This window comes from Chelon labrosus, assembly GCF_963514085.1.
Source record: "Chelon labrosus genome assembly, chromosome: 5".
In the NCBI taxonomy this organism is placed as follows: Eukaryota; Metazoa; Chordata; class Actinopteri; order Mugiliformes; family Mugilidae; genus Chelon; species Chelon labrosus.
This window is the reverse complement of record NC_140341.1, coordinates 12386160-12403283: the sequence shown is the minus strand read 5'-3', so window position 1 is coordinate 12403283 and position 17124 is coordinate 12386160. Positions and strand designations below refer to the sequence as shown.

At 42.1% G+C, this 17124-nt stretch overlaps 1 protein-coding gene across 1 annotated transcript; it reads left to right on the top strand.

The window, feature by feature from the left end:
- Window positions 1-3040: 3040 nt before the first annotated feature.
- On the top strand, window positions 3041-8554 carry sox1a (SRY-box transcription factor 1a; the record flags this gene model as incomplete). Its single annotated transcript, XM_084544260.1, is given in 6 exon segments — window positions 3041-3883; window positions 8220-8246; window positions 8248-8271; window positions 8273-8315; window positions 8318-8370; window positions 8373-8554. Coding segments are annotated over 6 exon segments (1083 nt in total). The 3' UTR covers window positions 8466-8554.
- Window positions 8555-17124: the final 8570 nt, after the last annotated feature.

Sequence of the window (17124 nt, the reverse complement as noted above, 5' to 3'; positions counted from 1 at the left end):
GGACAAGTGAGCGCCACAAGGGCTTGGCTGCACAGAGCGCGCAGTTCTGTGGCTCATGATGCTACCAGTTGCTCTCCAGCCGGCTCAGTTAGATTTTCCGAAGTGACATTATCGGCTGCTGATCTGCTCCGGACTGAAGTCTTGTCATGTGTGGCACCTTTATTTAGACAGAGAGAAAATAAAATAAAAAATGTCGCTTGCTATAAAATACGCATTTATTATTTAATGACGATTTGCTCGTCTGGTGCGAGAGTCAGTATTTATGTTACTACATTTTCAGGCAGCAATCAGATTTTAGGATGTTTATCTTTTAAAAGCTCAGAAGCAGGTGCTTTGTTTCTGAAGCGCGATTAAATAATAATCCCCGGTTTATTTCCAGGTGATCAGAACTCCTTTTATCCCCATTGCCCTGTTCCACGAGCGCTGGTTTGTGCGCACACGCACCGCACGTGGAAAATGTGGTCCTCGCTCAGGTGAACTGCTTTGGGGGGGTGAAAAAAAAAAAAAAAAAAAGATTAAAGGGGGCAACCCAGATACAATCGGTGTCGAGTATTTTGTGCGTAAAGCAGTGACGCACGTCGGCCGCTGTGCATGACTCTGAACGCTTGTGATCATATGTATTTAAAATCGTTCCCATATATATTTATGTGTTGTAAGAGTGGGGAGTGAGTGCGCGTGTGTGTTAGGTGAGGGTGGGGGGTAGGGGTGGGGTGGGGTGGGGTGGGGGGGTCGGATAACTGCTTTGACCCTTGGCCCCAGTCGTGCACCGTCATCGCAGTGCACACACATCATGTTACAGAGGCCGCGCACAAAGGAGCGAGGAGGTTTGAAAAGAGGTTTGTTAAAAGAGGAGTGACTGACGGGGGATGACAGAGGAAGTAAACAGGGGGCCACCGGGGTCCGCCAGCGTCACTAGAAAAGCTAATTCTCCATGTAGAAACTCAACAATAATAGATTTTTTTTTTAAGTATCCCCGAACAGTTCTTGAAAATACGCCGTAAACAAGTCGTTTTCGATTTTCTTTTTTTGTATTCGTCTGTTTTTTTTAAGGCAGTGCTTTGAGAAATGTGTTAATTCACATTTTAAATAACAACTTTGCCTAAATTCAGTTTGCATTATTGGAGTTATATGTGCTTATCTGGTTTGATTAAAATGTCAAATACATATTTTATTTACGAATCTGACAGTTTTACTATTAATAATGTAGTTGTTAATTCTTTATTAGAAAGAGAACGCGGATCGACTGCAATGTTTACTTTTACATTACTTATTTATTTATTTGGTTCGTTGTGTGATCGCTTCCCCGGCTCTCACTTCTATCTCTCCGGGCTCCCATCATTATATTGTCATATCTTCCTCGGGCCTTAAGCCACACGGCCCGGGCCACTGGAAACGTTTATTGACCACTGTGACATCCCGTTAACCCTATTACCAAAGACGCGTGGATCCGTCCGAGTGATCCCGGTCCCTCAGGCCCTGAACGGGGAGCCGTATCAAGCTAAGCTCTAATTAAAATAAAAACAGCAAAGAACGATAGAATGATTAAATCGTTAGTCTCGCCGCGGGAAGTGGTATTTCGTTTTCCCTTTCAATTAGAGGTTGATTGGGCTTTTCAGGGGAGGTCAGCTGTGAAATCTGGATTATATATGCGCGCGGACTCGAAGAAACATAGGCGGCTTTCCTCTTGTGGGTCTATAGACGGGCTGGGTATTAAAGAAGAGGCGTAAAATGTAACAGCCACGTTAAAAAAAAAAAATAAAGAAATAAAAAAAATAAAAGGCGTCTCCTAAAGATGACAGCAGCGGGGCAGTTTACATGTTCTTCCTCATCTATAGCGGCACACGGAGGCACGGCCAGGACACCATCACCAGCAGACGGCGATAACGGCGCTTTGCCCCACCAATTTCACGTCATTATATGGCTATCCAGCTGTACGGGCTTCTCCCCTTAGACCAACAGTTTTTTTTTACTAAATCTCTTTTTCTGCGTCGAGGGTGCGTAATTTCTCCCTCTGACACCTACTATTACTATATACCTTAATTACATACCTGGAAGGAGAGAGAGAGAGAGACAGGGAGAGACAGGGAGAGGGAGAGAGATGGTCTGGAAATTGATTTTGAGGCGCTATTTCAGCATCAAGTCGTCTGAGATTGGATTGGTTTGGGTAGGCTGTAGTGTAATTCCAGTGCATAATAATACAGTTGGGCCCCGGCTTCTAGGGCGCCGCGATGGATGTAAGAATAACTTGTTAAATATAGGAGCGCAGATGTTTAGGAAAAAGCAGAGAGTTGAAAAAAATAATAATAATTTCATCCACACTTTTATTAGAGCCTCTGAATTCATAAGCCGCTTGATTTGGAAGCTAAAGTGATTATTAAAATTCAGCAGCCATACCTTAAAAAAAAAAAAATAAAATATGTTGAGATGTTTGACTCATCGTAATCACAGACTGCTGCACCCACCGTTTGGCCGCTACATCACTGCTAACAAATCTTAGTTATTTTTGTGGTTTAAGACTCTGAGAGCCTGTTTGGAAATTTCAAATCCCTCGTGCTATTTGTGGGATTGACCCTCCTTTCTGCCTCCTCCTCCTCCTCCCCTCCTCCGCCTCCTCCTCCTTCTTCTCCTCCTCCTCCGGTGTGTTCTTCCTCTATGGTCCTCTAGTCACCTGACCAAACGCCATGCAAATCATTCCGCTGCTGGAGCCTCATTGGCCGCTTGTGGCTCATTTAACCGCTGTCAGTGCGCATCATATGGCCGCCGCTTTAACCAACTTCTCAACTCCGACAGGGAAAGTGGCTCCAATGCGCATTCTATCACAGTGGATGTGAACCAACCCAGCTGAAGACAGGGCGAAATACTGGTTGGAGAACATTTTATATGCCTCTTCGGATTAATTTTCATCTCGCATTTCTTTCATTTGGGGTTAGAATATTAAATTTGTAACCCAGTCGTCCTGAGCGCGCCCGTACTTGTGCGCGCCTGACTAATCTTGAAATAGACTTTTTCTCTGTTGGTGGCGAAGTTTAAAACCAGGTGAATGTATAGCATGATGATGGAAACTGACCTTCATTCCCCCGGCCCCCAAACAAATACGGCCACGGGGCAAACGGGGCCGAATAGCGGGTCCAAAGCGAATCAGGAACGGGTGAAGAGACCGATGAACGCGTTCATGGTGTGGTCCCGTGGGCAGCGGAGAAAGATGGCACAGGAAAACCCCAAAATGCACAACTCTGAGATCAGCAAGCGGCTGGGCGCCGAGTGGAAGGTGATGTCCGAGGCTGAGAAGCGTCCTTTCATCGACGAGGCGAAACGGTTGCGAGCCATGCACATGAAGGAGCATCCGGATTACAAGTACCGGCCAAGACGGAAGACCAAGACGTTGCTGAAAAAGGACAAATATTCCCTTGCCGGTGGACTGCTTTCTGGGCCCAGTGGTGGCGGTGGAGTTGGTTTAGGGGTCGGCATGAGTTCATCCGGGGTCGGGCAGAGGTTAGAAAGCCCCGGGGGTCACGGAGGCTCCGCCAGCTCCGGCTACGCGCACATGAACGGCTGGGCGAACGGCGCGTACTCGGGGCAGGTAGCTGCAGCCGCAGCGGCGGCAGCAATGATGCAGGAGGCTCAGCTAGCCTACAGCCAGCACCCTGGGAGCGGAGCGCACCACCACCACCACTCACACCACCATCATTCTCACAACCCCCAGCCCATGCACCGCTATGACATGACAGCCCTGCAGTACAGCCCCATCTCGAACTCTCAGAGCTACATGAACGCTTCTCCATCCGGCTACGGCGGGATCACCTACACACAGCACCAGGGCTCCAGCGTCTCCTCCTCAGCTGCCATGGGGACGTTAGGGTCGTTGGTGAAGTCGGAGCCGAGTGTAAGCCCTCCCGTCAGCAGCACACACTCACGGGGTCCTTGCCCCGGAGACTTGAGAGAGATGATAAGCATGTATTTACCGACCGGAGAGCCGGGGGACCCGTCAATGCAAAGTAGACTCCATGCCTTGCCGCAGCATTACCAGAGCGCCACGGCTGGAGTGAACGGGACGGTCCCTCTAACACACATTTAGAACTCACAGAATAATTGAAAACTGCAAACGAACACATAACCAAATATTTACCTCTTTTCTAAATAACCCCGGTCCCGAGAACTACCTGCATTTTGTACAGAATGTTTATGATATTGTAAATGAAGGTTAAATAGCATATTCATCTCGGCTTTTTTTTAATAGCCACCAGTGGAATTATATAACGAATATGATGCTGAGATATTGGTTATTGTGCTATCATCTTTTTGTCCATCACTTCACAGTCTTAGTTGAGGGTTGCGCGAGGTTCACATGGGGGTATTTGCTTCAATTGTTTTATAATATTTTTTTTTTTTTTTTTTTTTTTGGGAGGGGGGAGGGTTCTTGTAACTTATTTGAAAATGAGATAACGTGTCATAATCATAAGAAAGTGCTTTAAAAAGATATGGGAAAATCACATTCTTTAAAACATTTGTGTTCATTTGCAGAAGCCTGTGTCTTAACTCTTGGAAACCATCTCTTTTTATTGTAACACGCTAATTATTGTAAATTGTGGATAATTTTAATATTTCAAAGGATGACGGGCAACTGCTGTTGTAATTTAAGTGCTTTTCTGCAAGTGAAAAGCCCTGATATTGCAATGAAGAATAATTGAATAAATTTCACAAGATGTTGCTTTGATTCTTAAGAGAACGGTCTTAGATTGGTTCTTTTTCACAATTTTTTTCCCTCCATTTTTCTCTCTGTTTTTTTTGGACAAAGGTGTTTTAGAACGCAAGCATATCACCGTGACTCCCCAAGAAAAATAGCTTCTCTTAAAAATTTTTTGCCATCGCTGCGGAACACAGATCCCACGAGTTATTTAAATTGCCCAATTGTTCGTGCGTAATTGTGCGTAAAAGCTACATTCTACAGGGCTATCAGGGAACCATTTTAGTAGATGGATGTTGTTTGACGATCTTAGGTTTTATGTGGTTATTAGAAATGTGTTCATAAATTGTAGAAACTCTCTCTCCTGTATTTCAGAAGCTTTGAGGTCAAAATATAATTAATCAAAATTCAGGGCAGGCTGAGATGATGGCCCACATTCTCCTCTCATATAAATGTAATTCCTTACACGTTTGCTTTTGAATATATTTGATCCAAAAACAATGAGAAGGCCAAACATGACAACCACCTGTTTGTGTTTTTAACAGGACGTTTTCATTTATTAATGGGAATAAATATTTTTAAATAATGGTAGAAACAATTAATTCTTTACCCCTCGTAGCAGCTTGTGAGATTCGACTGTGTTCACAGTAAATTTAAGGATTAAAAGTATATATGTTTTTCAAATTTTAGTCTTATTCTGATTGGTTTACAGTATATTTCATAAACATCTCATCAGTAGTTACATTTTTATTTTGCAAATGATTTACAAAGAGGTGCCAGACGTCCCTTTCTTGATCAGATCACTCCAGATTTAAAACTCCCAAAAAATGCTCTGAATTTTTTTTTAACACAAATTGAATAACCTCCTAAAAGTTTGTTTTTTAAAATGCAGCTTTACATTCGATTGTTTTTTTTATTATTATTATTTATTAAATGAATATAAGTTAAACATTTAAATCATTAAATTAGACTGATATGTTTTTGAGGTAAATTTTGTGAATACCAGGCTGAAGTTCGGTTGTAATTTCACTGCTTCTGTTTTCGACATTTAACAAAGGACTGAGACAGAAATAGTAAAGGACACTAATATATAATGAAGAGTGTGTTTAAGATGATTATTTGTTGCAAGAAAAAAAATAAATTAACTACTATTTTCAATCATCTTTTCATGAGCTGGAAGACTTGGCTTACATTACATCCCTAACCCCTCGGGACATGGATTTTTATATATATATATATATATATACATCATCCTCCTAATCTACCTATTGCTTACTATTGTTTATTATTGGGACTGAAAATATATCAGCAATCAGATAATATAACATACTTTTTAGATCGATTTTCACGTGTTGATCTACAATACAGAATAAAAACGTGACTAAAGTCTTTACATCATTAGCTGCGTTTTGGTGATGTGCTAATCAAATCAACCTTGCTTATAGACGGGAACACAGCAATCAAATAATGATATAACCTGTATTTTACATGGGTTTCATTCTTATTGCATGACCCAGTCCTGTGGGAAGCAGTCAGGCTGTGGTGGAGCTGTTTCTGTATTCTGCACTTGACCCCGACTAAAGTCAGGGAAGTAGCAAAGCTGCATGAGGCTCGAACAGGGATTTTAAACAAGGCTCTATGCCACCACGACAAGAAACTTGAATAAGAAGTCAGTGCTCGAAGAAGAAACTCCTAAGGCCCCTTTTTTCAGACATAACCAAAGTTGCACTCATTGTACAAAAAAAAAACAACCTCCAGAACAAACTGTTGCACAGACTGGATTTATCCAAGTGGCCATCAAACTCCTCACATGTAGCTTATGGAGTTACTTATGACTGATCTGAATTTCAAGGATTTTAGATGAATGGTGGGTCTTTACCTTGAACGCAACATTTGCCTTGAGGATCAAACACAAAAAGCTACCTGCGTCACTATGAAAAATATTAATCCTCCTTAAAATAATTAAAATCAGCCTGAAGATGACTTCATTTTTTGACAGGCCACAGCTGCTTTTGACATGTGCGGCTTTTCACTGCCTCTAGGCCTCATAGGAAGATACGGAATAACCATACACATGCAAATGAGGGAAATTTATGCCTACTTAGGCATCTTAAAAAATCAATTAATCTCAAATACATAGTTAAAGGGCCTATTTCACACTGATGAAGACGTGCATGGTATGTCAATTAAACCTGTTAGGCCTTACAGTAAAAGCGTGCAACGTCTGGCTGCGCATTAATCTATTGAAATGAATCGGAGGAACAATGTCTGGAAATTAGTTTCAATTCTAAAAACCCCCCAAAAAAGAAAACGGCATCTATGGAGACATCTCCGCACTGCGGCGCGCACCGTATGGCAGAGGATGGCCTCCTCGCGTGTTTTGCATCTGTTTCCATCTTATCTGTTGATGTGAAGAGATGCGGATTAACACTGAAAGCCCGGAGAGGCGGAGCGCGTCACGGCGCATCGCCAGGCTAAAAGAGGAGCGTTCTGGCAAATTTAACCCGAATAAATTACACCTTGAGGTGGAAGAGGGGTAAGTGTAGGGTGCAACGTATACAGGCTATGTGGATGCGCGTTTGCTGGTGCTTCGTGCGCGTGTGTGTGAGTGAGTGAGTGCGCTTGTTTGTGTCTGTGTGTGCGTGTGTGTGTGTTTGCGCGCACGCGTGTGTTTAGCTGACCGGCCAATAAATCTCTCCACCGAGCGATACTCTTATCTTGTAGCCACCGATATATTCCGTGCTAGGAGGCCATCAGCTCCGGCGCACACTCGGTTGTTCGTAAAGCCCCGATCCCTTGCACTCCCTGTCCTAAATGGGGATAATTAGCGTCACTTTATCACGCCTCTGCATATTTTCTCCGCGTCTCCCCCCCTTTCCTAAAAAAATTACCAAGCAGCCTGCTCTCGTCGCCCGCTCTGTCACAGAAGATTATGGAGACAGATTGCACAGAGCGAATGTGCCGGGCGAGATTAGCGCGGAATAGAGAAAGCAACTGGGCCAATGAATTCCTCGGAAGGGCCTTATCGTGCAATTACACGTTGACATGTTTAACAATCTTGCTGCCTCTTAATCCTGCAGTGCTGCTCTATCTACCCACAGCTACCACGCTATATGCCGGCACACAGACCTAATGCACCGAAACGCAGCACAAATGTACTGAAAGTTATGAGAAATTGCTTTATTTTCAAACTTTGTCCAGCATCCACCAAACGCATTTTTCCCATTTTTGTTGTATTTTTCAGATTTCTCCGTTGTTGGATTAGCAACTGCACTGGAAGTTTTTGAAAAGAGGTGAGATATTAAAATGCATCTTTAAAAACAAAAAAATGGTTTGTTGTTAACTTAAATCATATTTCACTTAAACATTTTTTTAAGAACGCCGTGTTTCATCCGGAGTGGTGATAGGACGCAAGAAGTGGCCGACTTGTTCGGAGTTAAATGTAGAGTTTTCCATCTCCCTGCCCAACACACGCACTCACCACCACCACCATCCCGACCCACAGCCCCCTCCCCGTCCCTTCTGCCTGGCGGTATATCGGGGCCTGTGTGGGAGTGATTGTGGAGCGCCACTGTAGGAATTTGGCAGCGTCCGTGGTTTGGAGAGCCGCCCCACGCTGAGCCCCATTCAGCGGCCAGCGCGCTGTGAGGTTGGGAAGTTTCAGTCAGCCGTACAACTCAATGGCCCCCACAAAGGCGATTACAAGCCCCAGCGCATTCCTGTAGGGACCTGGGAGCGGCGCAGGTGCGAGGGGGACCGGGGTAACCCGTCAGAGGAGTGATAAAAACGGGACAGTGCTGGGACCACACAAAGCCAGCCACTCCACAGGAACCGGGGGTTTTTTTTGGGAGGAAGGAGGAGAAAGGAAAGAATAAGTCTGTAGAAGATGCAAGTTTGGGGGGCTGGGGTGCAGCATACTGAGTGGCCTCACTGTCCATCACTGAATGAAAGTGCCAGAGGACTCCCAATCAGGGCTGAAGCAAGAGGTTTACTAAGGTCATGAGTCCAATGTCCCCCAATACAACCTGAAAAAAAAGAAATATTATTTATAGTTTAACTTGTTAATGATATTTTCACGTAATTAGTAACATCTCAGTGTTTTGAAGCTTTTTCTGCTCTGCCAGGTGACTAATTATTTTTAAATATACAAAAACTATTTAAACGTATTGATTGGCATAACCCAGGAGAGTCATATTTTTAAAAATACCCCGACCAAAACTATCTGTTCACAAATATACAGTATTTTCCTTCTTTGAAATATGTTAGCAGACTGATTACACCATTACATTCTGATCACTCTATATTTACAATCTCAGCACCTGAAGGCAAACAAAATTTACAGCTCAAAGCAATATTTTCCCCAGGGAAAAGCCAATTTCCTGTTGTCCACCATACCTATAGTGTAAGTTTGCCAGTGTTGGGTTTCTTCTTCTTGTTCTGCCACATCTAAGTGGTCAAAACGTCTGTTTATGCAGCTTTAGATATGTGTGAGTAGAAACAACCGTGACACTGAAACCCAAAGTGTTAGACTCGGATATGGGAGACCGCTGTTAACGTGTCACTTACCCCTGGTTTCCTTTACCTCACTGACAACCGTTTTAACCAGAAACACTTTAACTGCCTGCTGTATATAGTAGGTATAGGAATACAAAACATTACTCATCTGTAATTAGTTGCATGTAATGTATGGATTTGTATAATGGAGTCTTTGTGCAGGACACAAATTTAGAACCGAGTGTATATTATTGCACATATACTTTTATGCTTTATTTTGCTAGTAGTGCGACATCCAGGCCAAGCAGCACCAATATTTTTTGCAACCCTTTAGACTTGCTTTTCCCATCTGTTTGGTATTCTCGGGTTCAGTGAAGAGATGGCACGTGGCATGCAGGCGGGACATGTGCAAACAAGTGGGCGTTTTATTCAGATGAAGCGAAGCAAGGTGTTAGTACGTTTGCGGTAACTGTGTCTCGCGGCTTATTAACATAAAAGTAGTCTGTCGGGTAAAACCTACACTACAGACTACAGAGGGTTGGGTTATAATCCTTAGCATGAAGGCCTCCTTTCAAACTTTTCTGGGAACAGGGGCGTCACATATTTTATTCTTAAGATGCATTTGTAATACATGATGTGTTGCAGAATTATGGCTGAAAAGACACTGGACTGATGACATGAACACAACCGAGTCACCAACAGCGTTTAAACAGTTCAATAGATTTAAGTTTTTTAGATCACTGTCAGGCAGCCCAGATAGCATGATATGACTCAACATTAAGCACATCAACAAACAAACTCTGCCTTTGGCTGCAGATTTTTTGTGCCATGTTGTCAGGTCTTTGAAGTTCCGCACCGTCCCCACGATAATACCACCATTTAGTCTGTGAATATTCTCAGTCATCCAGGTCATGGTATATCCAAAAAAGCATTTAAAAAACTGGACTTGTGGAGTTTTTTTTGAGAGGACGTTTCCCCACTCATCCGAGTAGCTTCTTCAGAATTCACATTACAGTTTCCAAGCTCTGCCGACAATGCAAGTAGCATCCAAGGTCACGGTGGGCTAGAGCCTATCCCAGCTGGCAAAGTATCATCAAGGTTATGAGTTCACTTTATGTCATAGTGAAATGTTGAATCTACTCTATGGATATTTTGGAGACTTATAATTAATTATATACATCACATTCATTGCGACTAGTAGTGCTTTGAGACACGCAGTATATAAAATGGGATCACATTGTGCAGACACAATGCAGGTTTCTACGTTGTTGTGCACCCTTGGACAAATCTGTTCCTCATTTTAGCTTTTCTGCAGATATCTTTGGACATTTTTCCAGAATCACAGTACTTGTTTTTCTTGCTGTGACTTTCTAGCCACATAACATTAGTTGCCGCTGAGCGAAATGTGTCATCGCAATGTTTCGCCCTCCATTCTTTATCGTATCAGTCCCTTTTTTCACGTTAATTATCCATATTTAGATGCTTAATTGCTTTGGCATTTTGCAATTTCTACGTAGCAATACAACCCGCCAATGCTTTGGCTGAAGCTACCTAGACAACAAGTTAATGCATGTGCAATCAAAGACTAGACAATAGCTAATTAATATGCACGCTCTCCACCGACTGGACCAGGGGGTACAGGTGCTTTACGTGTGGTCATAGATCAGAGTCACTGGAAAGAGTTTACTCGGTTTCCGTCACCGTACGTGCAAAGGATTTGGTGAACCCCAAATGACATTTGACATTTGTCCTATCAGACCATTTACAGATTTCAGCAGTTGTCTTGTTCAGAACAGTGACAAGTCCTCCACCCCGAACAACTGTTTAGGACGTTTGTCCCCACTCTCTGACTACATGGATGTAATATGGCCAAGATACTTTTTCATTTGATTGGATTTAGGCACAAAATCTGTTTGGTTTGGTTTAGTCATCTTGGTTCAAATATTGAAGTTAAACATATGTTTGTTTGAAACAGCCAAAACTTACAAAACACTGGATTATTGGCAAACTCCAATGTTTTGTTGACCCATCCATTTACCTGACCTCCTCCCTACCTTACTGTGGCCACTAGAGGGCACTGCCACAATGAAATGTAACCATGGGTCAAAATAAGCCCGATATAACCACTGGCAAAAACTACATACTACGTGCTCTGCAACTCAAAAGAACAGTCAATAAAACCTGGATGTTTTAAACCCAATTTTCTCAATATTTCCTTGTATTTGTTCAAATCAGACAAACAATCTTTAATACCCATGGCCCAAAAAAAAACATTGAATCACATGATAAGTTTGGAGTATCCTCTACAGCTCTCCTGCTCGTGCACTCTAAGGAAGAATCTTTAGCCGAGAATTTACTTAGTTTTTTTCTATTATTTCAACATAAGTGGTTCCACAAAGCATTTCTTTCAAGGAGTGTTGGAGACAAACAAACCCAAGTTTGTTTGGCTGCATGGGTCGAACTATTACAGCTGCTCACGAGCGAGTGGGAATTTGGAATAAAATGTTAATAAAAGCGGGGTAAGTGGCTTCCCGTTCCTCACTTAATATATGCAATAACCTTGAGTCATGACTGAATCAGTTATTAGAAGTTTTTTCCAACTACTGAGAGCATCTCCTAAAAAAAATTATAACACGCTTTGAAGCATGTGAGCTGTAATAGGAACTTTTTAATACAACATTCTGTGGTGCTCGGGGGTGAGCACTGAATTTGAAAGTAATGGCACCTCCTGCAGACTATTATTACTTTCCTTCTTTATTTTTTGCTTTCTTTTTCTTTCTCTTCCATTCGAACAGAGTCTTCGACAAAAAAAAAAAAACCCAAAAAACATATTTTTACCAGAACCTAATAATTTCAGCAGGTTAAATTCATTCATTTATCTAAAAATAACAGCAGTATTATCAGACACACTGCTTCTTTCTGTCCAACTAGCCCCTGCAGAATAATGACTCAACCTCTTTGATCATGCATAGACTCACTCTGTCTCTGAACTGGATTACTAGTCATGCTAGCTGCATGAATTTAAGTTTGTTCTCCACTTTGGTCACAGTTAAGTAGTTGTGAAAGTTATCTGATACTCTATCTCTACAGCCAAAAGATGGAGTGACATGATATTTTGAGCAGACATTCATGTCTCGTAATGATTCGTTTTATCTCCTGAATTTTCGAGTAACGCCACCATGATGATGACATTTGAGGTTTTCTTTAACCCTTAACAAATTTAATGATCCCTTAACTTTTCAATTAGTGCAGTTATTAGGTCAAAATCAGCATTCTTATAAAGTTATACTAAATACTTGCAAAACTAATTCTGATCACACCCAGAAGCAGTTTGTGTTTGATGCTAATTAGCAAACGTTACCATATTAAGACACTGAACACTGTAAATATTCTCCCATTAAACGTATGCTGCATTCATGTTATATCAGAGATTATATATATTACAGGTTTCTGGCTTGTATTTAAATGTGCCACTGGAAAACTCTGAAAGTAACAGTTTTTATATACATGATTTGACCCTTGGTAACATGGCGATACCAGAAACTCAATGAAGACGTAAAGTCCCATCCCTTCGACTGATCGTCAGTGGGAAAACAAAAAACAAAGCGAAACCAGTTTAGCAGTCTGTGTTTGAATTGTGCCTTGAAGTAAACTAATTTGCAAATTAAAAGTCGTTAAATTATTACTTGTCCTATAAATGGTGAAGTAACATTTAGTTTTGCATGGAACTTGCATCCCTTACATCGCTGGGCAGCCGGTGGCAAGAGAAATTTATGATGGCGTCACTTGCAAAACGTTTGGACGTGTTATCTTTCTATGTACATATTTTCACAATCCTATATCAAGCAACAACCTCCAGGGAAAAAAAAAATTAACCCAACGCGAAAAGTACCAAAAAACTGCAGTTCTACGAATGGCCACTAGAGGCTTTCAACAAAAGTGAGTCCCAGCTAAGTAGTTATTACTTAGTTAGGCACAGCGCTCTTAAGCAATCTTTAAATATTACTGTGTTTTATGATAAACTGCAATTTTCTTGACTTACAGCATTATCATAATTGACGTTAACATTTTAATTCATGTCACAATTCAAAACAAAAAAAAATATCTTTGGCCTCTGACTAAATATTAACAATTACTTGAAATAAAGTCTGCCGGTGGTCCAGTGGAAGGGACGAGACTTGGCCCCTTTTGTCACGCACATTAAATTCATCTCAGCTCTGTTGATGGTGTGAAACCTCAACGTGGGAATTTCACCCATACCTGTAATCCGTATTTTCGTGTTAGCTTTGTCATTGTGATCAATGTTTGGATTCTGTCCTCACGCATTACACTCAAAGAACCACGGTGTCAAAGTAAAGATTATAGATAGACCCTTTGCTTTCTTCTCATAAATGTTACAACCAGCTCCCTGTTTGACTCCCTGCTCACTCTCAGTAAGTCACTCAATAAAGCGTGGTTTACAGCACACCTGCAGCGTTGCTCTATCGCTGGCCCACACGCACGCAAACCCACCAGATGCTGTAAAGGATTTCTGCTCCTCTGTGGCAGGTGATAATTCTCAACGCAACAGCGAGAGGTTAATGAGGGGTCAAAGAGTTCCGATAAGAAACAGCGGCTTTACGGTGCCTACCTCAACCTGCAGCGCGCTGATAGCCGTTTGAACTGGCTGACCTTTGAACTCTGCCGGGTCAAGTGATCAACACACTGGGTCGTTTAGATAGGTCAGATTGGAACACGTGAAGGATGTGTATGTCACGGCAAAATGTTTGAGAGGGGCAGATAAATTGTTCTTAATGATTATAACCCTATACACAATTTGTTTCCAGAGCCATTAGATTGTTGTCAGCTATCAGACTGTTTAAGGCGTGGGATACATTTGATTAATTTGTCATTGAGTTGATGGCCTGCTGGCTATTAAACATTCAGCAGATTGGACTGTGTGTTTTCTCTTTCTAATTATTTGTATGAACACATTGTACACAGGATGTATTTGTTATACGACTACCAAACCACCGGGTCCTTCCCTCTGTAGTTATTGATATTTTATGTCTCCACAAATCAATGTTTTCTGACTCTGCATCTGTTTTTGTCTCTCTTCCAGCAAAGTGATCATCCTGGCAGTGGACGCGGATCGCTGAGGGGATACTGTGATTAACAGATAGCACCTCGTCTCTTCTGCCGGCAGGCCGTCATTACGTCGAGCACTAGGAGATAGGTGCTGTGGGCAAAAAGACCTTTTGGAAAATGTCAGCCGCAGTCAGAGCCCCAAATTTCCTCTATTAGCTCTTTCCCCCTGTGATGCTACCTACTCTAAACCCCTTAATTACACAACCCCCTTATCCCATCGGCCAGTGTACAGTGTTTTTTTGTTTTTTATGTTTTTTTTTTTTTTTTTATGGGGCTTACCTTAAGATTGGACGTGACGGGAAAAAAAATAAATAAATAAAAATCCCCAGCCCCGTATTTTACCCGTCTTAGCAAATACAAAAATACTGCAATGGGAGCAATAGCAGCAGTCCCTTTCATTGGAGCCAGCTTTACTGTCTTAATACTCTTAGTCCCTCAGTTGGCATGTTTTCCAAGAACCCGCTGCAGATTTCAGATTTGTCAAATCCGTCAAAACGCCTGTAATGAATATTTTCTACAGCATTGAGTGTGTTTAACGGGCTGTTTGACCAGCCCAAAAGTAAAATTGTGCAGATCTGGTGCTAGGTCCAGAGAATCAGTGGTGAACAAAAAACAAAACAAAAAAAACAAACTCTGGCAGACTTGTCTTTTATCTAGAGAAACGGAAAGGAAATAAACATTTATTATCTTTATATGTTGTTAGCTTCTAATTAACATCTTTGTTGTGCATGAGTGTACGTGTTATGTAATTTTATTTTTATTTCTTTTCCAAAAAAAATAAGTTTTTTGATGCAATCTTGTGAAACCAAGGGTCTTTGTTATGTACTTACATTTAGTTTTTTTTTTTGTTGTTGTTGTTGACTTAAACAGCTTTTGCTTAAAAAAGAAAAAGTGAAGAAGACGACGACATATTAAATAAACTCTTGCATCTTATTACAGCCTAATAATGAAATATTGTGCCTCCCGTCATTTATTTATTTTCACGTTCGGTTCCCGAGGTGAATTAACGCTTCAAAGTGAGAAGTTACATAAAAAGTTTTAACATTTTAAACCATGTATTAATTTCAAGGCCTAAATGTGCCCTCAATTATTTTACCATTGCCCCCCGAGTAATTGATTTTGGGTAGAGAAAAGCGAGAGGTGGAGGGGTGATCCGTGTTGATGTGTGAAAACCACAAAGCCAATAAATGAAAAATAACTGACGTTGTAATTGCTAGGAGTGTTCTAACCTTGCTTTATTGATTTTTTTATTTTTTTCATCAAGGCATTTGGCTAACATCAAAGTTAGGACCATAATAACATAAATTGTTTCACAGCTGTCTGTAATAATTTCTCTCTCTCTCCTTCTTTCTCTCCCTCTCTCTCTATATATATATTTTCTGCTCTTGCATTAGCCTGCCTGCCGGTCTATCATTGACTCGTTCAGGTGTGTGCAAGGTGCCACACAAAGACAAACACTCGTGAGACGCCGGTCCAGCAGTGTGTGCTGAGGCGCACAAAGACGGAGCATGTACAGAGACTAGATAATGAGCATCTCAGGTGACTACATGCAGTGATTACCAGGTTGCTGGTGTTATATAGGAACTATATCACATTAAACATACACTCCCACTCTGTGCGCGCACGTACTGTATACACACACACACACACACACACACAGACGCACACTCTTGAGAGATCCCTGGTTATCACACCCTTCCAGATTGTTCTGAACTACTTATGGAAAACACACACACACACACGCGCGCACACACACATCTCAAGATGTGGCCACTCTTGCCAATACGAGCCCAGTGTTAAGAACAGTTGTTGTCGTTGTTGTCGTCGCCGTCGTGTGGTTTTTTTTTAGCATCTCTAAATTCCTAGCGTTGCTAAGGTGCTTTGGGAGGGGATTAACAGAGGCTGGCGCCGATGAGCAAGCCTTGCAGATTTCCAACCGGCAGGAAAAAGACAAAGAAAGAGGGGAAAGAAGGAGGGAAAAACAGCAGAGGGTTAGACAACGGGGAAATGGCAGGAACAGCTTGTGTAAACATGATGACTTGAGAGAGGTAAAGAGGTAAGAAACGAATGAGGGTTGAGTAACAGAAAGTGAGACTAAGTAAGCATCCTAAAGTATAAGTATCCTAAAGAGGAGGCCTCAACTTTCATACAGACAAGTGGGAGGACACTCCCTTCTCTCTTTCTCTCTGCCCTCATTGCCTTTTTTTTTTTTCTTCCATCTGTATTTACCAAATTTTTCTTTAACCCTGTCTCCGTGTCCGTCACCGTGCTTTCTCTCCTCTCTATTTCTTCCTATCTCTTTATTCCCTCAAGGGCAGCAGTTTCAGATCCAGACGCTTTTGTCTCCCTTTCTCTCTGTCACAACTTCAAACAGTGCCGGCGTTCAGGTCATGCTGATGTGCCCCGGAGCATCGGTGACTGTGCTGTCTCAGGTGAACGTCTCCCAGCGTGTCCTTGATGACACGCTCTCCCTTTCTCCCATCTCGCCGCTTTTAATTAGTGCGGCAAGCGGCGGAGGCAGCTGAGCCACGTTTACCAATAATCGACCTGCTCGTGGGCGCCTCGGTGAAAACAGTGAAATACTTTTAATGCTTCTGCTGCAGGGGGGAAAAAGGGGAAAAAAACAACAACTTCATTTTCACTAAATCCCTGGGGACGTGCTCAGAGGAGAAATCTGAATGTATTTTTGTTAGAGTGAAATCTCCATTAACCAGAGAAGGTGCACCAAAGGGAGGCCCTCGTGCTTTTCTTTGAGTTCTCTCCTCAGGCTCAGCGTCTCAGGTAAAGTGTAACTGGATGCGGCCTGTTTGTGGAATACA